Here is a 23,591-nt window from a genome sequence, read left to right as displayed (position 1 = left end):
AGGTGAACCTCCTTAATTCACACAACAATTTGCAAACCCAAGCACAGTCATCCTACAAAATTTGCACTTCTCCAAATTTTGCAATGCAGTTCTCTAACCAAGTATTGGGCAAAAGATGCACATACTAGAGTAAAGTGTGCATAAAAATTCATATATTAGTGAAAATTACAATAAAAATGAGATATACTGGGGAAAACCTGAACTAAAATTCCAAATAAAAAATACAAAATGAGAAACTGAAATTTCAAAAGTTGGCTATGTTTTGGTTTGTGTGTTTTTTGCAAAGTGTAAATTAGTTAGTTTTGCCATTAAATGCAAACTGAATCAAGTTTCTCCTTCATCCCTACCAGAGATCCACAGACCCTAACAAACAATAAGTGAAAACAAGCCATCGATAGAAAAGTAAAAACACAAGCCCTTTGCTCAGCACTCAAAAGTTAGTAGATTAGGTGTTAAGTGGATTTGAAATTGGAGGGAATTTTTGCACTGGCACAGCTACCTATATGCTCCTGAGCACAATTCAGGTGCTGGTTTTAGCCTACAAATCCCTATATGGCTCAGGTCCCTCCTTCACTGGAGGTTTTAAAGAAGAGCTTGGGTGGCCAGCTGTCATGGATGCTTTAGTTGAGATTCCTGCATTGCAGAGGGTTGGACTAGATGACCCTTGAGATCCCTTCCAACGATTCAATGATTCTATGATTCTAGTACCCAATATCTAATGGAATGACACTGCCAACTTGAACATACCCTGCATTTGTCATCCATGTGCCCCCTCTGAGAGAGGTTTGGAGGGTGGGAACAAAAACGCGTCCCTTTTTAGTTTTGGCTCCCCATCTATGGAACGCTCTCCTCAGTGAGGCCCACCAGACACTGAGATTAACATCGTTTTGGTGTCAGGTTAAGACATGCCCCCTTTTTGTGGCTTTTGAGGGATTATGATAACCATATATTACTGCTGTTTCTGTGGCTTTTCTCCCCTGAAAGGGGGGGGGGGGTACAGTGATTATGAGGCCTTTGCCCCACTTCTATTCATTTAATTTCTGCCTTAAGTTTAAATAGAAGCTTACGATTTTTGAACACGTTCTTAGCCACTTCAGCCCTGAAGGCTGAGAAGGGGGGTATAGATTGAATAAGCAAATAATAACTCCCCAGCATGAACCAAAAAGGGGGGAAATATTACCACCCTCCAATAAAGAAATTCAAGCAAAAGTTAAATGAAATTAGAAGCAATTTGGGATTCAAGTGAAAGTACACAAATGTTTCACAGCATCCACAGACTTCCAGCTATGTGTTCTGCATCCAATGGATACATGTAACCTTTCAAAGAAACAAGGATCTCTTGCCTTAATATTCAACAAATGTTTTGCAATTTGGCCCCGTTCCAGTTTTTACCATAATCTTTTTTCCCCTTCCCTCCCCCCTTCCCTTAATAAAATTATGTCTGAAACAAAGATGTTTATTGCTTTATGAGTTCCTATTCATATGGAAATTGAGTTCAAGATGTGCTATTTCTATTTTTTTTCTTTTAATTTTTTTTAAATGAATGATCCTAGTTAAAACCCAGCATTTATTCATCTTGCTTGTGGAGGGAAAATATAGATTAAAAAGAACTGTACAAATGTTTTTTATTTTCCTCCTCTTATTTGCTTGCCATACGTCTGCCTTTAATTAGCAGCAGGGAGTACAAAGGCTATATTTATAGTGCCACCATCTTGCAGGGGATGATACGACGCTCTACCACATGTATTACTAACCAGACTCCACTGCAATTTTGCACTTCACAATGCTGGGGGTGGGGATGGGGGGGCCAGTAATATATTTGTCAATCCTATAATCTTCATGAATTGTTTATTGCTCTTTATTCTTATAAACGGCTTCAGGCATAGTTCCTGTGCTAAACCAGCATTTCATTTCATTTTTGTTTAAAACGTAAGTAAATAAATACATAAAATCCCATGTGAGATAAATGGTTGTGTTTCAGCACGGCAAGGGAAGAACTTGCAACTGAATAAGTGTGATCTACAGCAGGAATGTGGAAGAAGCACAAGAGTGCTCCCAACCACTCCTTATAGCACAGGTGGTGTGGCAGAATTTTGTGTTAATTTATTTGATTTAGATATTTTTAATACCCCTCTTTCTGTGCCAGACAACCTTCTCAAATGGCTTCATAGTTAAAACCAGGCATCCCCAAACTCGGCCCTCCAGATGTTTTGGAACTACAACTCCCAGGACCAGTGGACAGGGATGATGGGAATTGTAGTCCCCAAACATCTGGAGGGCCGAGTTTGGGGATGCCTGGTTAAAACCATATATATTCAATTAACGGCGACATCAACAGCTAAATCTTTAATGCCCATTGGTGGTCAGGTTGCCGCGTTACAGAGCACAACCCTCTACTTGAAGAGGACAGTCCCCTGTTCTAAGGCTTTCCAGTCCAAGTTCAATTCAAAAAATAGTCCCATAAGAAGAGACATCAGCAGGGCCCTTCAAACAGTTACCACCTGAACGGTGGAATGAGCCAGGCAGGTACACATAGGTCATCTGGTCACAAATGAGATGCACTTCCAACTAAATTAAAATAATTATCTGCAAATTTGCACATATTCATTAGCATATGCCCTTTTTTAATGCAACCTCATGTCCTCTCTTGTCCTCTTTTTGGCAATACATTTACTTTTTTGGCAATGTGTACATAGGTACCCTATGATCAAATGCCAAACAAGTGGATGGGAGGGTAGGTGGGTGTAAATATGCATCATATTCCAGCCTTCTTCTCAAAAGGAGCCCAGGGTGGCAAACACTTCTGAGATAAAAGCAAATACAATCTAATTTTTTTAAAAAAATACTGTATCTAAAACATTTATAAACATCTAAAAACAAGCTATCTAAACCAATTTTAAGAAGAGATGTAACCAAAACCTGTGCCAGGAGAGGCTCACTGAAACAGAAAGGTTTCCAGTAGGCATCTAAAAGTGTACAGTGATGGTGTCTGTCTAATGTCAATACTCAGGGAGCTCCAAATCCAAGCTGCTCCCACGTGTAAGAAATGACTGCTAGCAAATGTGGATTGGGCATTGCATGGCACTTGCAGATGGTGCCAGTTCCATAGATCTAAGTGATCTAATCGGCACGCATCAGTATCTTATACTGAGTGCTTTTTTTTCCTTAAAAAAAATATATGTTGATGGGTGCTCTCATTTTGACTCAAGAAAATCACCATTTTATAGTTCAAACCAGGGAAAATAAATGCAGTAAATGAACAAAAGCACAAAATGTTTAGGGGTATGCGTACCCCTGCGTCCTCCCAGAAAAAAAAGTGCTGCTTATACTCTTACATACTTATAACGAGCACTGGCGGAGGAAGAGGAGTGCGGGGGGAGCTCACCGCCCCCAGCAGCGCGATCCCAGGGGGGTTCCATCGCGGCTGCCCCACCCCCAGGATGTGCGCCAGCCCCGCCTTCTCTCCACCCCCACCCCCGGAGCATGAAGCTCCGCCACTGATGAGTGGGGGAGGGGATTCAGGATTAGAGGGTGTGTGCCTTAATTTTTTTTAAAAAAGTAATTTCCTCATGCAATTTCAGGAGGAACTATTCTGGCCACCATAGAGGCAGTACTCCTATGAAACGAATGAAGCTTAAGTTTCAGGCCCCTAATCCCGGAGGCACCCCAGAAACGACTTTAGTCCTCATTGCTTAGATTTTTTGGGGTCTAGTAGTCCCAATGTGAGTCACATGATATAAATATATTAAATACATACATAGGCAGCTAGATAGATACTTCTAGTGGAAGGTGCATCCTTCCTTTGTTTTTAGATCCTGCACACATACATCATGGCAGGCATCATCCCCAAACAGGCTTTCTTTCCTTCTTGTGAGAAAAGGGGAGATGAGAAATTCCTATGCTCTTGTATGAAATATAATGGGGGTTTCCTGTCATCACTTTATTATTATTATTATGAGAAAGAATAAACTATGTAAAGTATAAAGTAAAAAAAGAAGAAAATTAACAGCAACCAAACATATTCACACAAGTAACAATATCTGATCAGCATACAATAAATATACAGTCAGAAACTATGTATTTAATTTTTTTTAAGCTTCCAAATTCATTGGAGACACCTTTTTAGCTATGTAAAAGTTTCGAATAAACCAATCTGACTAATTCATTGATTAAACATTGTAATCACACACAATGTTCATCAGGTGCCTGTGACAATCTTATGAAAATGTGCCCACATCAATAGCAGCAATGTGGTCCTTGGTGCTAATTTCCTTCAAATATTTCTTTGAAGCACTATAGAAATGTCTTTTTTTTTTAATAGAGAGAGTGATGGGGGGGCACTATGTGTACCACAAGCAATGACCACTTTAATGACACTTCCTACATCCACCCTCAGAAGTGCTCTAAAGATCTATAATCATGTTTCAGCCTATATTCACTACTTCACACTCCCCATATGTGAAATATTCATTTTATACCCAAACAAGTAACATGCTGAAAGTTGTGTAACTCCCACACATCATACTGAGATTCTGTGTTTGTAAACCCAGTTATACTACCACCTGAAAATGGCTGGATAAGTTAAACCGAGTCAACACTTTCAGCTCAATTAATAATAATACTTAGCATTTAGATAGCATGATGTAATATTTATAAAAGTATTTCCTATGTGCTTGGCATCGTACAATTTGATTTGATTTTTAAATACTCTGGGTTCCAGCACAATATTATTTCAATTGTTTTTAGGAAGAGGACAGAGAAGTTATATTCAAGTAGCAATCAATACAATTTTGAAAGAGGTTATTGCCATTGTCAGAGCTGCCTCTAGGTCCCAGCTCACAGAGGACCAACGCTAGGCTGTCGTAATGTACAAAAGTCTTTATTGAAGTTCAATTTCCATTTCAAAGCCGCAGCGCGCAGCCCTACATCTTAAACCCTAGATCGGCGAAGTGCCGTCTGAATCTCCTCCCCTCTTACACCAGTTTAAGAGACAGCCATGAACCCCAAAGTGTTTTTATCACTTCTGCTTGAATTTGCTGTTACACAGGATGACGACGACCACAGCTAAAGTAATCTGTGCTGTATACTTAAAAAGGAAGCAGACTACAAGACTGATGGAATGCTATGTCAAACTGGCAGATTTGGCTATCATGAACAACCTGCAGTTTTGCAGGCAAAGACTTTGTAGTAGTAACAAATGGCTAAATGTTCTGGGGACAAGAAAGAGAATGAGATAACTGGTAATCTTTGATTTGTAATTATATATTCCTTGTTCATGCAACCTTAAGAAAGGATTCTTACATATCAGTAAGTCATAATCAACCTAGTCAATCAAACAATCAATGATTTTGCCGTGCTAAAAATATAAAAAGCAAATAAACAAAGGAAGTCCGAAGTTTTGACCACGGGTTCTCAGTCACATACGAACACACACCCCGATCGCTTTCAAGGGTTCAAAGCACAACTTCACTGCCTCATGTACAAAATCCTTACTACAACAGGGTAAGGTTAGTTTAGTTTTATTATACCCATATTATATGTTTTTGGGGGTGAGGAGACTGAGGCTGAAAAATGGATTTGAGGCAGAGAGCTGGGTGACCTTAGAGGCACCTCGTATGTTCATAGCAGAAGCGAGTTTCAAATTGGGGACTCCCAAGTCAAATCATAGCTCTGTGTTTTAGCCACGATGCTATACTCACTTTCAATTACTCAAAACAACTTTAGGCTAGACTGGGTAGCCAACAGACTGAAAAGTATATAGGCCAACAAATAGGTTTTTCTGTGCTTTTTAAAGCTGAAGCTAATTGTTAACTGAATGAAAAACATGGCTGATTTGTTGAGATGAAGAAACAGTTTCAATTTCAACCTTTAAATTCCAAGATACAAACTTCACATCAAAACTCACTGATGTAAAAAGGTGGGTACTTTGCTGTCACTTTTCTGACCTTTCTACACCAAAATATCTCCACCAATACTCAAAAATTATGGCTGAGATTCAAAACTTCTTAGGTCAATTAGAAACCCACAGTTTGAACTCTGAATCTCAGAACACTGATTGGATTTCCTAACTTTTTGGCATCCAATATATTAAATTTATTTGGAATGCATTCAATGCTGAAAATAGGGCCATTTCAATTGAATTCAAATTTGTACTATGCAGTTGTGGTTACATTCTGTTAATGCTCCAATTACATTATCAGGCAGGTGCCATTTCTGTTTTCTTCTTGGCACATATTGAATACTTCCCTTTATCAAGAAGTCTTTTAAGTGGAGATTTTACCTCATTCTAGATTTGTATTGGATTTGTTGTTTTTATAGAGGATTTTTAAAAATACATGTGTTTTTACTGTTGATTTATTAATTGTTACACTGCACCAAGATGTTTCAAAGGAAGCTATTAATAAATGGAAATAAATGAATAAACAATGCTTACAAAGCAACAAATTCTTTTGGGCGTCATAAAATGTACCCAGAGTTTCTCCACTGCAATATCTGCATAATAGAGTAAGAAATCCGAGCATGTTTTGTGCTGTGAAAAATAATTTTTAAACAGATATCTTTTGCAAAAGCAAACAGAGCTGAAAAGAGGTTTTTTTTTTAACGGGCAGGGATTACCGGTAAATGATCAAACGGTTGGAGCATCTTCCTTATGAGAAAAGGTATTTGGGGCTATGGGTTCTTTTTTAAGTTAACAAAGGCAATAGAAACTTTAAAAAAAGTATGAATGATGCAGAGAATGTCCTGATAGAAGTCATACTTGAAACTGAGGGGCCTTCAAAACAAGTTCTTTCTAATTTTAGTCAAAACAAGTAACTTCTTTACATATAACATATAGTGGTACCTCGGGTTACATACGCTTCAGGTTACATACGCTTCAGGTTACAGACTCTGCTAACCCAGAAATAGTACCTTGGGTTAAGAACTTTGCTTCAGGATGAGAACAGAAATCGTGCTCCGGCGGCGCGGCGGCAGCCCAAGGCCCCATTAGCTAAAGTGGTGCTTCATGTTAAGAACAGTTTCAGGTTAAGAACGGACCTCCAGAACGAATTAAGTACTTCACCCGAGGTACCACTGTAATTAACAGATGGAATTTTTGAGCTTAATATACAGCGGTGGCCACATATTTAGGTAAAGCAGGGGCATGAGGTGACTCAGAAATACAATAAATAAATGTATATTGCTTTTCACTTGGACGACTGTGTCAATTTCAGTTTCTAATTTTTCCAATCCTACAATCAGTTCACTATACTTCTTTATCACTTTGCAGTTGTTGTTTTTCAAAACCCTCATAAAAAAATTGTCAGCATTTTAGTGCAAATTTCTCCTAAAACACACCTTTTAAAATGCAGTTTTGCCTGATGTGCACATTTTTGCAAGCAGCCTTCCCTAATATACTGCATTCTGTGTGTATTATTTTCACACATAATATGCATTTTTATGCAAACTTTCCCCTAATTATGTACTTTTGTACACCTTTTTTTAGATGAATGGGAAAAAACCCAACCCATTTGGTAACATTCAAAGTAGCGAGAATATGCAAATTATCGAGGTTCTCACTAAAATGCTAAAGCAAATTTCTTTCCCCTCCCTACTTTCTACTAGAATTAGCTAAATCCATGATCTCTCAATGGCTTTTTCTGCCATGGCAAGGACCTGCAACAAAATGATGTTGTGTAGACCCATGCCTTCCAATAGTTTTGCTGCTCAGGATGTGAGCAGAGAATTCCTTAATTCAATTATTCTGACCCTGTTTTTCCACTCCTCCCTTTACTCCTCCCAACCGTCAGCCATCATTCTGTGACTTCTGAACATGCTTGGGGCTCTCATTAGGTTATTGTGGAGGGTTCTTCCCCCATTCCATTTCCCTGCTTAAGGGCTTTTTTTCAGGGCGGGTACTTCTGCAAACCTTGGGATTTCTCCAAGCTTGCTGATACCTTCCTTTTCTTGTGCATGGATGGTGTTGTTTGGTTGGGCAAGAGCACAATTCAAAGTGTTGGTGCTGACCTTTAAAGCTCAAAACGGCCTCAGCCTAGTATCCCTGAAGGAGTGTCTCCCCCCCCCCCATCGTTCTGCCCGTACGCTGAGGTCCAGTGCCAAGGGCCTTCTGGCGGTTCTCTCACTGTGAGAAGCAAAGCTACAGGGAACCAGGCAGAGGGCCTTCTCGGTAGTGGCACTCGCCCTGTGGACCGCCCTTCCAGCAGATGTCAAAGAGAAAAACAACTACCAGACTTTTAGAAGACATCTGAAGGCAGCCCTGTTTAAGGAAGCTTTTAATATCTGAAGGACTATTGTATTTTAATAGTTTGTTGAAAGCCACGCAGACTGGCTGGGGAAACCCAGCCAGATAGGCGGGGTATAAATTTATTATTATTATTATTATTATTATTATTATTATTATTATTATTATCAATTATCATTATTATTATTATTTTGGATTGCTAAAGAGAACAACCAATTTCAGTGGCTTTGTGCCTCTGAGTGCCTGATGTTGCAGATGAACAAAGGAGGGCTGTTGTGAGATGCTGGACTTGAGGGATTTCAGCCTGATCAACGAGGGCAGTTCTTAATGTTGCACAAATCCATAGTTAGATAGATAAAGTGGCATTCAACTATGTTCTACTCAGAATAGCTGCATTTAAATGAATGGATTTATGTTATGCATGCCGATTATTTTCAGTCAGTCTACTCTGAGTAGGACTAGCACTGGCTACAACCCAGATAAAGCATATACTACTTCTACTAATTGATAGCATTCTCCAAAGAAATCTAAAGCCCACAGATTCACAGATTCTTCTTACACTTTGCTCTTTTCCAAGAAAAAGATGCGCTCAGCCAACAAGCCAACAAACACAGCTAGGAAACAGGGCAAAATTGGGGGCCAAACTCCGCAATATTTTTTCTGGTACTTTTCCTCGGAGAATAGTATTCAAACACACACTGAGTAGAAAGGAAGAACAACCTCCTGCCTTCTCAGCTTTAAACTTGAGCAGTTCTTACTGGATTCAAGTCAACCCAATTTCATGGTTGCTTTAGGGTTACCTCCTCTGTATCTGCCAGGCTTCCTGTCCTTATAAACTTTTAAAATGTTGTTGGGTCTGTTCTAGGTACAGGAAAGTTCTGCCGGCTGGATTTCTGTGTGAGACTCCAGATACCCTCCATCTTAATTTGCCTGGAGGGAAATTTGCTTGCCATAGGTAGGGTTTGGTGAATCTGTCAATTTAGATTTCTCTCTGCTTCCCATTTTTCCAGTTGTAAATACTGTTCTCCGCATTTCCACATATTTTTTGTTGTTGCTTAAGTTCTAGTGAACTCTTCAATATTTTAGCTTAAATGTCTCCTAATGTGCACATTTTTTCATGCAATTTGCCCAATATAAATATTGTTTTTCAGATGACTTTTGCCATACACACACACACACACACACTTTTATCTTCTTTATTGAAATCCATATATATCATACAGGATCTTAAATACACGTACAAAGAAAAGGTAATAGTGATAATAATATCTTTTGCCTAATATAATGCATTTTTGCTCATTATTGTCACGAATGTATATGCACACTTCACCCTAATATAGACATTTTTGTCCACATTACTTGGCTGGAGCAATCCTACATTACTCATATGAATAATTATAAAGGATTCAAGGGGGTCTGTGGTCCCAGGAGAAAATATTGGGGCCGGCAGGTAGGGATTAGTGGAAGGGGCTGGAGGCCGAATTAGATGGTGACGATGAGTAAAATGAGAGCAATATAAAAATGGGCTAACCAGAACAAAAATGACAAATGAAGATGCTGGATAAGACAAAAGCACACCAAAAAATCCCTTAAATAAATAGAGCAGCACACATGCAACAAAAAAAGGAGGACAGCAAAGCTAAACGATCAAAAGATAACTATGAGTTGTCCTTTTAAGTTGAGTGAAACAATTGGTCTTTTGTGGAGGTGAAAACAAATGGCAGGAAGGTGTTGTTGTTTTTTTAATAAAAGCACAAGGTGAGCTGAAGAAAAACCTTCATTTGGCAAGAACACTGACGCTGCAAGACCCTGGGGCATAATACCTCCGAAGGAGACAGCGCTCAATGATTATCATAAGTAGAACTTATTTTAGGTGCAAAAGTAGTTCTCAGAACAATATTTCTAGGTCAGTTATATGAATTCTGCAAAACACTCCCCCCCTCCCAAGTTTAGGTCAAGTTAAAAGGTTGTTTGCAAGCAGAGTGAAGAAATGAGCCAACTATGAACTAGGAAATTCTAATAGCAAGAGATGCAAAAGTTCCTGCAAATTCAACCCCCAGTCTTAACTTTTCACCTTGATTTCAATAGGACCTAAGTGTAAATTTCGTCTTGATACAGCCCAATGTTGTTCTTTCCTCCCTCTCCTTTGCAGAAGAATATTATAGAAACTGACTAGGAAGCTGATCAGCAACAGTTTGAGAACAGGTTAAAAAAGAGAGAGAGAAAGAAAGAAAGAATCACAATTTCAAAATCACACAATTAAAACTAATGGAAGGCATGGTGATGACCACTACTTTAGATGCCTTTTAAAAGCACGATGAAACAAATTCCTAGAGAAGGAGGAAGAGAAGTCTATCAATGGCTAGTAGCCATGTTGGCCCTTAGATGGAACCACCAGACACTGTAGGCAAGCAAAAGTGAAGGATAGGTTGACTACTTGCTCTGTTTGTGAGCTTTGAAATGACCCTAGTGAACAGCTAAGGGAGAAACAATGTGGCATTGTTTCAATATTTGGTCTGATCCAGCAGAATTCTTTATGCCCAGGGTGGATTGGCTCAGAGAGACAAAATGACATAAAACCAGACAACATGCTCTACAAACCCCAAAAAGAGCTCTAGAACGCTCTCCCCGCCCCCCATGCGGTCCTTATTAAGAGGAATTCTCAGAATAATTTGTGACATGATCTGGGGATGGAGGAAGGGGAGAATGTGCTACCCCCTCTTCCCACACTTTTATTTGGGGGGGTGTACACAGGGGGCCTTGAAGGTGCCTAAAGCATCTCTTTGGATGCCAGCCAAAAAATACAAAATGGTCACATGAATTTGGAAAGATTCAGAAATAGGAGACAATGAGTGATATTCAACAAAGTTTTACTCAGAGTAAACCATTAAATTAAGGGGTCAACTTAGTTATGCTCATCAATTACAATGAGTAAGTCATCATGATTACTATTAGCATCACTGATGTTATTATTTTAATTCATTTAAAACTTAGTTGAATACTACCCAAGATTCTTGCTAGTTCTTGTACAGGGATTTTCCTTGTCTATATTGACTGCGCATCTATATTTCTTGCTAGTTGTTTGGATAACTTGATTTAAAAGCAGGGTTACAAATTTTAGTACTAAGTAAGTTAATAAATACAATATTCTGATGTAGCATTTCCCCAAACGTTAGACTGCATTTAAAACCATTAAGGTCACCCCCCAGAGAAAACTGGTTTACAATCAAAAGACTACAGAGCCAAGAGCGGGATGGGTGCCTTGAATGAGGGCCCAACATCTGAGGACGTTTTCCTGTATATCCCATTCCCATTTCAGTGGTTTGTGCTAGAAAGCCTCCTCGGGGATTTTCGTTAGCAAGTAATGTGGTCAGTTGCTCAGCTGGTCCAAGTTTTTTGTGTCCTCAGCAACTAAACCCCCCTGATGGCTTGAAAGGCTGAGTCAGTCTTACCAGCCTTTAAAGCTCTTCTCCAGTCTACTTCCACTCTACCTTAGCTGAATATTAAGCCCAGATATTATATTAAAAAACAGACACTCATAGGGTCTGTCTAACAGTTTAGATGCAATCAAACCATGGTGGGAAATTTGTAGATGCAAAAACCATGAACTCAACGAAACAGAAAACTGCAATCCCATCATGTTCATAGGTTCAGATCCATATTAAGCTGCAGAGATGAGTTATGATGACTTATTTCATCGGCACTTAAGTTCAATTGACTTAGTCTCTTGATACAACCCATAGACTTCAGCTGACTATCATTTTTCTTGGCACTCGAGAAGAATGGGAAGACAGCATCCTTGATGGAACACACACATCCACAAAGCCCAGGCACCAAAAATAAATTGGGAAAGCACAATCCAGAAAGAGGTAGAAAGTTTACCATCCCCTCCTGCCACGGATTCCCCTTAAGCATCATCCAGACATAAGGGGGGGGGGGATTTTCCCCTCTACCACCCTGTTTGCAAAGAGCGAACATCCAACTGAAGATGTGCCAATGGGATTATTAAAAGAGGCTGTAAGTTTAAGCTCCCTTGAGTGACAAACAACGGCGTTTCCTGCCTCGAAGGAAAGGATGAAAGATTTGTACTCACCACGCAAGAAGGTTGAAGAATAGGTTGTAAAGGAATCAAATATGCTGTTGGAAGCCATGACCCAAATCTACAACCCAGATTGTCTTCGAGCCTTACACTCCTTAGGAAACAAACAAAAAAGAAAACCATAAAAAGTTTAAACTGAAATGCAAAAAGAAAAGTGAAAAGGGGGGAAGAGGGGAAAAAATCAAAAGAAGTTTTGTGCCTGTTTATAACCAAGAATCCGATTCCACAGCAGCACCACAGGAATGTTCAGCCACAAGTTTCTCAATAGAAGCATATGCGCGCCGGATCGTCATTAGGATGAAAGGGGAGGGGAAGGCAAACTAAGCTTTCAAAGAGATAGACACACACACACATACCCCCCAAAAAGAAAAAGAAAAAAAACAATATAATGTCTTGGAAGTACGGAAAGCAAAATGTATGAATGAAATACTGAATGAATGAATGAATGAATGAACGGAACTCACCTTATGCAGATCCAAAACACACGGCTGGTGTGGAAAAACACGAGGAGGAGGTAAACCTCCCTGTCGAGGTTCGGGTACTCCTTCTAAATTGTTGATTGCAGTCTGCTTGTGGTTCTGTGGTTGCCTGTGAGGCCTGAAAGAGTGTTATAAAGTCAACCCTACTTTCTGAGATGCAGATGACTCTAAATCATTATTTGTTGACTGGAAGAACAGAGTCACCTGATCTGTGATGTCACCACCAGGCCCTGCAATATCTTTGTGGGTTCTTCTTGGTTTTTCTCTCTCCTTCAAAAAAAAATTAAAATTACTGGTTTAGAACATTTTTGGTTCACAGGAGGCCTTGTTGACTCATTCACAGCTTATAACAAATGGCACTGAGAAGAAGCAGAATTTCAGCTGCTATGGGATTGGGCTTCCTTTTTCATGAATTGATGCTGTTGCCCTCGGAAAGGGAGTCAGGAAGAGCACTGCAGGTTTCCGATTGAAGTCGCCGCCCATTTAATATTCAGTGGTTTTCGCTTTCCTAACTGCTTTTTTCTCTCCCACATTTACCACTTGTCTGTATCTTGTTTTATTTTTCTCCCCCTTTTGGCTTTCTAAGACCTTCAGCTCTATGAGTGACTATTCTTGCTGCCAAGACTAGTTCCATATGTGTTGATGGGTGGTTCCTCTTCAGAGGGATTTTCTGTGAATTAGTATTAAGTAAAAAATATGGAGCACATGCAGCAGAATAAACATCGAAGGCTGAAGAGCAGGAACGGTGGCCTTTTAAAAAGTGCAAAGCACAGAATTTGCAGGCACTGCAGTGACTTGCAGAGCACATGGTCTGTGTGCAGAAGGTCTCTGGTTCAAATCCTTGGCATCTCTGGTGAAAAGGGATAGTAGGAAGCTGGTGGTGGGAGGAAAACACTCTGCTGAATGCCCTGGTAAGCTGCTGTCACTCAGAAGAGAGGACACTGAACTAGATGGCTTGAATCAGGCTAAAGCAGCTTTGCATGTTTACACAAATAAACAAATAAATAAAGAGCAAAATCACTTATATAGCAGAGACAAAATCTTGATCAAGAAAAGTCTTGATAACACTTTACTGAGGAAATGGAGCAAAACAGTGTATAAACTGAGGAGAAATAAATACAGTGGTACCTCGGGTTACATACGCTTCAGGTTACATACTCTTCAGGTTACAGACTCTGCTAACCCAGAAATAGTGCTTCAGGTTAAGAACTTTGCTTCAGGATGAGAACAGAAATCGTGCTCCGGTGGCGCGGCAGCAGCAAGAGGCCCCATTAGCTAAAGTGGTGCTTCAGGTTAAGAACAGTTTCAGGTTAAGTACGGACCTCCAGAACGAATTAAGTACTTTACCTGAGGTACCACTGTACAGAGGTTTCATAGTTCAGGCCTTATACATAACAGGGAGGCACACAATCATATACACAGAGAAAAAACTCCCTCAGAACTACACAGCCAATAGATAGCTCAGTGAGCATTATGCCACTCTGCTTGGTTACTAAGCAACAACCCCACCTGTCCCCCATCCTGACTTTAACATTAACAAAATTAACCCTTAAGTTACAAAATGAATTATCCTTCCTGATGTACTGTTGCAGTCATTCATTCAGAGGTATGGGGAAGGAACACAGGAAGCCACATTACAATTAGTCAGACCACTGGACTATCTAGCTCAGTATTATCTACACTAGCTGGCCGTGGTTCTCAGGGGTTTTCAGGCAGGGGTTCTTTCCATCTGTACCTAGAGATACCAAGGAACGAACCTAGGACCTCCTTCATAAAAAGCCGGTGCTGTACCACTGAGCTAAGGCCCTTTCCCATATGCAATTGTTATAGATGCACATACTGGGAATACGTTGTAGGCTCCACTTTCCTGTTAGCCCTGGGCCCCTCCGACTCTTAACCCAGGACTAATTCCCTGCTGCCTATTACTCAGAGTCGGTCCAAAGCTGGTGACTTCCCATGGATAAAACAAACTGCATCTGGGGCTGCATCTACTTGGTTTGTAATCCGAAGTGGGAGGGGTCACCCTGGAAGGCTGGAAAACAGAATATCTGCCTGTCAAGTTGAAAACTATCACCCCAGGGAAAAAGGTTCTAGCAGAGCCCTTTGCCTACTATGGTTGCTGGATCAGGTCAAATGCTAGTCCAGGACTCTGCCCTCACAGTGGCCAACCAGATGCCCACAAGCAGCCCAAAAGAACCTGAGCACAATGGCACTCTCACCACCGACATAATTCCAAGCAACTGATATTCAGAAGCATCGTGCCTCTGATTGTGAAGGGAGAATATAGATATCATGACTAGTAGCCATTGATAGCCTTATCCCCTGTGTATTTGTTTAATCTTTTCAAGTCATACAAGTTGATGGCAATCGCCACCTCTTGTGGGAGCAAATTCCAGAGTTTTACTAAATACATTGTGTAAAGGTGTACAGTGGTACCTCAGGTTAAGTACTTAATTCATTCCGGAGGTCTGTTCTTAACCTGGAACTGTTCTTAACCTGAAGCACCACTTTCGCTAATGGGGCCTCCTGCTGCTGCTGCGCCACCGGAGCACGATTTCTGTTCTCATCCTGAAGCAAAGTTCTTAACCTGAGGTACTATTTCTGGGTTAGCGAAGTCTGTAGCCTGAAGCGTATGTAACCTGAAGCGTCTGTAACCCGAGGTACCACTGTACTTTCTTTTGTCTGTCCAGAGTCTTTCAAAATTCAGTTTTTGTGGATGTCCCCAAGTTATATGGATGACACCCTGTATCTACTTGTAGAACCCCATCAGTCACTCCCTTACTTGCATTTTCCATAAAGTAAAAAGCCCCAAATGTTGTTACCGTCCTCCTCCTTGCTTGTTTTCCAACTGCAGGTAATCATTTCTTTCCAAGCATAGGGAGGAAGCATTCAAAAATGTTTTTACCCAACAGCAGTCTGAAGTGGTAACACTGCCTTCTTCTACCTTAGCATCCAGTCATCTCATTCTATCCCATGAATTTTTGCAGAACAATTTCTTCTTAAATAATGCAATTTTGTAGGTTAGCTTCCCTAATATATATGTGCACTGTTATGTACACTTTACTATAGTGTGTGTGTGTGTGTGTGTGTGTTTACATATTATTTGGCTGGAGAACTGCACTTCAAAATTTGGGGAAGTGCAAATTTCCAAGGATAGCTCCATTTTGGTTTCTGTGTTGTTTCGGGAAGTGCAAATTAGGGATGTCTTTAAATGAGAACTCAATCAAATTTCTCCCCCATGTCTAAATTAGGCACTGGCCTGCCACTGGCATGAAAGCAGACAGACAGACATCTGCTCATATGCCCATACCAATTTGCATGTCTCTCCAGCTTGTGTCCCAGACAAGTTCTGAAGAACTACAGCAGCAAAATAAGCAGAGAAGCAAAGGCCAACAAATAAAGCTATGGAAAGTCCACTTTTAGTCATTTGGGGGAGGGGTTTCTGTCCAAACTGGATAGGAAGTCACAAAAATTATAAAGCCATCAGACAAATTTGTTAACATTAAGAAATCTATTCAAATAAAACAGAACTTCAAAGATGAATAAATACTATAGTCCTTTTTTTCAAATCTCTTGGCTTTGGCTGTGGCTAAGTCATGAACATTGCTATTTCTACAAGGGAATCAAGGTGCTGCTAACAGATGCGTTTCATTTCCCCACCCATCCTCCTAAACAACTCTGTAAAAAGATAAGGCTAAGTTAAAGACTTGTGAACTTTGTTGCTGAGTTAGGAAACTGAGGGCATAAAAATATAGACTAATTCTGACCCTAGAGTTAAGTCAATTCTCCAAGGATCCTGGCCTGAAATAACCCCAGGGCTGACTCTACATCATTTCCTTAAAGCAAGAACTTACACAAACTACAGGTGGAAAGCACTGTTTTAAAAGAAGCATCTCTTTGTCTCTCACAAAGAAGGAGTGCCTCTCCCATGCCTGCTATGATATTATCAATGCTTCACCTAAAAAGCAAAAATGCTTCTTGCTTCAAAACCATTCATTTTTATTCTCATGCTTGTGTGTGCCTTTCAATATATAAAAAATAACTGGGGAAGTCTACAATAAAGCTTACAATAAAAAAAATGCAATAAAACACCATAAAGCACATGGTCTGTAAATATATGGAAATCAGTGACTAAACGCAATCCTATACAAGTTGGGTCAAAAATTCATGTTGAGCTCAGTGGGATTTACTCCCAGATCAAGGTGTATTAAGGCTGCAGTCTCCTCATGAAAATAAACCAAAGAAGTCCTGTATTTTATTGCCTGGGAGTAAGCTTCATTGAACTCATTGGGACTTAGACCTCTGACTCCAGATGAACCTGGCTGCATTGCTATTTCATTAATTTGGTGACAGACCTACTTATTAGATGGGTTGCCATAGTCTTCTCTAGCAGTGGAAAACTTGGGGGCCAAATGCAGCCCGCCCCCCAAACCTCTCTGTCTGGTCATTGGGTCTCACCCCAGGCCACATATCCCACTAGACCCACTTCAAAGCCAAGTGGTTTTGGCAAGGCTGGAATATGGCCTTGAACTCTGAAAATGCCTATTCCTTGTCTGGATGGAGGATAGAAGCTTGCTCTATGTAAGTAACATTTACATTTGCGTGGACAGGCGGAGTCCCCCCAACCCTAGGCAACTCCCCGAGTGAAATAATGACTCAAGACAACGTGCTATGGGATTAAAATTGGCCACAACTTTATAAAGTTTCAGATGTAGGGAGATCTTGGCTCAGGCATTGGGCGTTTATCTTTCCCAGTGCCCAGCCAGGGATCTGGGGGACATCAGGGTTATCCAGAATGTGTGGGGATTGGGCTGGCTCTGGAGAACATATGTTCAAGCAGAGAGCCCACCCCCCCCCCATTTCGCAGCCATCGCAGGGGAGAGCAATGACAACCTCTCAGCGTATGGCCAATGCCTCCCCCAATGCTTCATGCCCCCCCATTTAGGGAAGATAGACTAAAGAATTCCGCCCAAGGCCTGAAACTGCCAAAGTTGTGATGTTTTGCTACGGGGAAGGCAAAACCTGCCAATGCAGGAAAATTCCTTTCCGGCCCTTCAACAGCAACCATGACTTAGCAGCGCCCGCGTACCTGTGGAGAAGAGGTTAACCTGCAAAAGTAGGCTTAACTGAGGCAAGGCAGGGTGGAGGAAGCTCTGGAGCCAACTGACGATTCCCAGGTAAGATCCACCCTCTGTTGTGTGGGGAGGGTGGTCCCTCCCCCTACCTGGCCAATCCCCTGGCAACGCCTCCCCAGGCGGGATTGGGCAATTGGCTGAGGTAGGCAGAGACCTCCAGGTATCCAGCCTGGGGTGTGCAAAACCAGCCCATACTGCCAGGAGCCACATGGGATCCGGGGGGGGGGGCGCTGCGTGCGACCACGCAAAAGGCACCCCCCATTTGATATGGGGCACGGTCATTCTTGCTCTATCCATCACTGGCACACGGCCTTTAGAAAGTTGTTCAGAAGGGAATGCAAACCTTGGGCTGAAAAACGTTCCATGCCCCAGGTCTTATGCCTTGGTTTTGAGGGCTGAATAGAGCAAAGGGTTGCCATCACTTTTTTTCTGTAATTATTTTCAACGTTAAGGGAAATTATCCTCCGTTTCTACAGAACAGGGCTCAGCTGTTTAAAAGGAACTGAAATAAAGTAGGGATTGGCAGCGGGAGAGGTTTACACTGATGATTTTATAGCAACAAAAAAGGGACGGGGGGGGGGAGGAGGAAGGGAAACAGCAAAAGAGCCTTTAGACTATCTGGCCATCCCTCGACCATCTGCCTCAGAGATGCACAGAGAAGGGTCTATGAGACTTCACAACGTTTCCCTGTCTCCTGTTCAAACCGCAGCGCGAACACTCTCAGGTCCCTACTTTTCCACATTGTATCTTCCTGGCTGGCCATGTAACACCGGAAAAAATGCCGAGCTGCGAGTCATGTTCACGACTCCTTTGATAGGCCTTAACGGACAGCCAAGGGAAGCGACGATGACGGGGCAGAAAATTCCTCAAACTTTGCACAGCGCTGTGAAGCAGAGGTCATGTCTCTCCTCACCTTACATGTCCAGAATGCATAAAACCTCAAAAATGTGTGGGGAGGGGAATATGGGGGGAGAGAACAGCAGCAGAGTTTCATTTTTAAAGGGTCCTTCACTCAGCAATATTTATAGGAGTTCAAAATTTAAAACACACATGTGCAATGTTTATGTATTTGCTTCTCTGTTCATTTAAATTGATTTATAGTGGACGCTCGGGGTGTGAACGTGATCCATGCGGGATGCACGTTCACAACCCACAGCGTTTGCAACCCGCGTCTGCGCACATGCAGGTTGCGATTCAGCACTTCTGCACATGCACGACTGCCGAAACTCAGACGTAACCCGTTCCAGTACTTCCAGTACTGTATCTATATTTAGTTAAATGTAAATCCCCTTTTTTCCCCCCCTCTGCTCAGCGCCCCTTCAGCGAAGTGGCAGGAGAAAGAGAGCCCCTTCCATTTCTCCTCCCGCTTCGCTGAAGGGGCGCTGCGCAGCTCTCCCTCTCTGCTGAAGCCAGGAGAGTCTTGCTCTCCCGGCTTCAGCAAAAGGAACCCGAAGCCTTTGGAGCGCATCATGAGGTCCCGCTGCGCTCCAGAGGCTTCGCTGCGCTCCCTCTGAGCTTCGGAGGCTTCGTGTTGCTATCGCTGAAGCCAAGGAGCCTGCATTCGCTCCATAGGACGCACACACATTCCCCTTAATTTTTGGAGGGGGAAAAGTGTGTCCTATAGAGTGAAAAATACGGTAAATCATTCTGTCGGCTTAATCCTACATACAGAGGGTGCATGCCCTCTGGAATCAGTTACCAACTGAAATTAGGTAAGCATCTAGTATATTGATATTTATTGAATATATTTTTGTTTAAGATGGTTTCCCTTAAGTCTAAGCCAGTCCTTTTACGGAATATCAATAAGGAGGGGGGAGAAATTCTATTCAATTCACATTTAAAGGTGAACCAGCCTAATCTGCACTTCCCCAAACAATATGCAAGCCAAAACACAGCCATCCTTTGAGATGCACACCTCTCCAAATTTTGCAGTTCTCCAGCCTATAATGTGTGCAATAATAATAATAATAATAATAATAATAATAATAATAATAATTTATTATTTATACCCCGCCCATCTGGCTGGGCCTCCCCAGCCACTCTGGGCGGCTTCCATAGAAAGCAAAAATACAATAAAATATCACACGTTAAAAACTTCCCTGAGTGTCAAGATGCATATATTAATAAATATAAAGTACAAAAATGCATTTTATTGCAGTCAACCTACTATTACATAGAGTAGACCCATTGGAATGAATAGCAATGACTAACGTGGGTCTGTTAACTTCAGTGGGACTACTAGGAGTAAAAGTTAGTTGAATGCAATACATTATATTAGGGAAAATAGAATTGCAGGCATGTGTTTTAGACAACATTGCATACAAAAATGCTCTGATTGCACCACTAATTTCTAGCACTAATTCAGAACCCTTTGCTTGCAAACAGTGGTGGGAAACCTGAAGTCCTCCTGATGTTGCCAAACAACAGCTCCCATCGTCCCTAACCATTTGCCATGCTGGCTAGGGTTGATGGGAGATGGAGGCTACCAACACCTGCTTCTCCATCTCAAACATGTGGAGAAGAGACAGGTGAGGCAAAAGCTTACATATTCCCAGGTATTCATCTATGCCCTCCTAGGAAGGCCTGCCTCCCACACTTAGAGCCTGTCTGGTGTATGTCCCCAAGTCGCCTGTCCATGTGGTACAGCACTGGTGTAATTGTAGTGACTAGGAGTGTGTAATGGCTAAGAGTGTTCAATTCTTTCCTCAGCTACAAACAAACCAAATGGTCTCGGGCAAGTGTTTTTTCACCCCTTCATCTGCAGAATGAGGATAATAATACTCTCATGTGCCTTATGAGACAGTTGTTTAGAGTACAGTAAATGTTAAAAGCATTTAGTATTATAGGTACTACTGAGTTGTTTTTTTAAATTGTTTCCTGATCTGTGCTGTTTAGAACTGCTAAACTTTGACAGGCACAAACCTTACCAGGATTTTTTTTGGGTCCTGTTCCATCTGAAAGGTATTTAAGGGGTTGAAGACTTTGCTTCCATGCAATTGTGTGGGTTTTTTCCTCCCCTTTCTTGGCAATGAAATCCCCTCCTCTTTGGTTAAATCACTGCATTTTTTTCCATGGGTGTGTCTTAACAAAAACTAAACACTCCAGTTTTGCTCATGGAGTCAACCCTAAGGGCTTATTATGTGGTGTAGAAATTGGTGGGTATCCCATATGTTATCCATATACTGTACCAGGGAACTTAAATGGCATTTAACAGCTAGTCCCAAATTTCACTCTCTAAATTCCATACACATCTCTAGATGTATAACAGATCTGCTCACATATTTATAGCCCATACCTATGTAAGGTTACTCAGAAGTAAATCCCTACTGAGGTCAAACCGTTTACGTCAAAGTTTCAAATATAGCCAGGATAAGACCAGATGGGACCAGCAAAAGCATTTAAAGCAGGAATGGGAGGCAATGGCTTGGGGATATTTGCAGATTTAGGCTGCAAATCTCTTAACGCCTATGTACATACATGGGACTGACTCATTGAATTCCATGGGGCTTACGTGTGAGCCTCTTTGGCTTGCCGATTGAAAGGTTGACAGTTTGAATCCCTGTGATGGGGTGAGCTCCCATTGCTCTGTCCCAGCTCCTGCCAACCTAGCAGTTTGAAAGCACACCAATGCAAGTAGATAAATAGGTACAGCTGTGGTGGGAAGGTAAATGGTGTTTCTGTGCACTCTGGTTTCCATCACAATGTTCCATTGTGCCGGAAGCAGTTTAGTCATGCTGGCCACATGATCCAGAAAGCTGTCTGTGGACAAACGCTGGCTCTCTTGGCCTGAAAGCAAGATGAGCGCCATACCCCATAGTCGCCATTGACTGGACTTAACTGTCCAGGGGTCCTTTATCTTTACCTAGGAATTGCTGTGATCCTTTGTACACTTATTGGGAATAGAGATGGAAAAGCAGAGCTTTCTGTTTCTCATTTCACCAACCTTAAATTCAATTCGCAACATTTCTGCAGCAGTTTGAGATTTATTTATTTAAATCCTCATGAAAATTCTTCAGCATTTTAGTGTAATCGTCTCCTAATAAATTCATTTTTGTATGCAGGTTTGATTAATGTACATATTTTTGGAACTCGATTTCCCCTAATATAACACATTTTTGTATGTTATTCTCTTTTCTTTCTTTTTGGTGTGTTATTTTCTCTAAGATCATGTTTATGCATACTTTCCCCTAATATATGCATTTCAGTAAACAACTGTGGGTTGCAAAGCAGCTTCGGAACATTTTGGAAAAGTGCAAATTTCAAAGGATAGATGTACTTTGGTTCACATTTTGATCCAGAAAGTGTAAATTTGTAAGATTCATAAGATCCCTAATTGGGACTAGGGATGGGGGACAAATTCAAGTAAGCTTTCAGTTAAAGGTGAACTTTTCACCTTTTTCAGTTAAAGGTGAAATTTCACTTACATAATTCAATATATGAAATGAAACACACACATCTTCGGAATTCTCACTTTTCTGAATTTTGCAGTGTAGTTCTCTAATCAAGTAATATATGCAAAATGCATACATAATAGTAATGTGTGCATAAAAATGCATATATTTGTGACACTAACACACAAACAGGCATTATACAACATGTATATTAGGTATAATTGCATTAAAATGTAAACAGTAGGAGAAATCTGCTTGAAAGTGCTGGTGTGTTTTCATAAAGACTTTTTTAATGCAAATTGATTTGGTAATGTGGAGAACTGAACAAAACTGTAAAAATGAGAAATGGAGAAAGCAAAATTGACAGATTTAATGATCCCTGCTTCTAAATAGGCATGCATCATTGGACTGCAGTGCTCATAAAGTCACCAGTTGGAGTAAAAATATTTTGATTACCTAAAAGGTGCCTCAGAGAACTGGGCAGTAGATTTTAATATTTTAAAAAGTCATTTTCAATATATATACTTATAAAATAATCTAAATTAGAAGTGCTATATTAGGAGATTCATCCCTGCCTTTGTGTGAGAGAAAGCCTCCCCAAAGCTTATTTTTTCTGTGACCCATGCATGCATCAGCTTAAAGCAATGAGGCTCTCCTGCCCCCACTTTCAAAGTCTTTCGTCGTGTTGTCAAAATCAAATTTACGCTGAGTTAATAGATTGATGCATCACTTGACTGACTAAACACATAGTTTATCCTAAAATTCCTTTAATCAGGTAACTCACAGCCCTATTGAACCAAACACAAACTTTTTAGAAATCTCTCCAGATTGGCTTTTTAAAATGGAAGGAAAGAAGCAATATTGCTATTTAAAATTCCCAGTTTAGATAGACCTTAAAAATATACTTTTACATTTTTTCATACAGTTGGTAAGGGTATTTAACAACAAAATACATATAAAGTTGGCAAATGGAGACTTTCTATTTAAAACAAAGGGGTAGATTTTTTTGATATTTTTTTTTTTTTTATGTTACAAAACAGGCGTGCCAAGGGAGAGACTGGCGCAGATGAGTCTGGGGACAGACAGTTTGCTGTGGTTGCCATCCTAACCAAAACGCCACAGGAAACCACTAAGTCTAAACAAGAGACTGACATTCTGCCAGACCTTCTCTGCTTCCCAAAATGGCAGGGAGCCAAACCTTGGAGGGCCTGATGTTCCCTGGGTGTTAGGACCAGCTTCCTGGGGCAT

The 23,591-nt window shown here is 40.9% G+C and overlaps 1 protein-coding gene across 2 annotated transcripts in view; it reads right to left on the bottom strand.

The window, feature by feature from the left end:
• Window positions 1-23,591, bottom strand: part of RUNX3 (RUNX family transcription factor 3) — a 164,722-nt gene that overhangs the window by 117,318 nt on the left and 23,813 nt on the right. The window contains exons 3-5 of one of the 2 annotated variants that reach the window (XM_079987783.1): window positions 13,022-13,087; window positions 12,803-12,935; window positions 12,333-12,432 (exon numbers count right to left, since the gene is read on the bottom strand). In XM_079987783.1, the coding sequence (XP_079843909.1) occupies window positions 12,333-12,390 (58 nt within the window). In that variant the 5' untranslated portion in view covers window positions 12,391-12,432; window positions 12,803-12,935; window positions 13,022-13,087. The remainder of the gene's footprint in view (window positions 1-12,332; window positions 12,433-12,802; window positions 12,936-13,021; window positions 13,088-23,591) is intronic. The other variant, XM_079987782.1, reaches the window with a different exon arrangement.

This window comes from Podarcis cretensis (genome assembly GCF_951804945.1).
Source record: "Podarcis cretensis genome assembly, chromosome: 8".
NCBI lineage: Eukaryota > Metazoa > Chordata > Lepidosauria > Squamata > Lacertidae > Podarcis > Podarcis cretensis.
The sequence above is the reverse complement of the archived record's forward strand: the minus strand, read 5'-3'. Positions and strand labels throughout refer to the sequence as shown.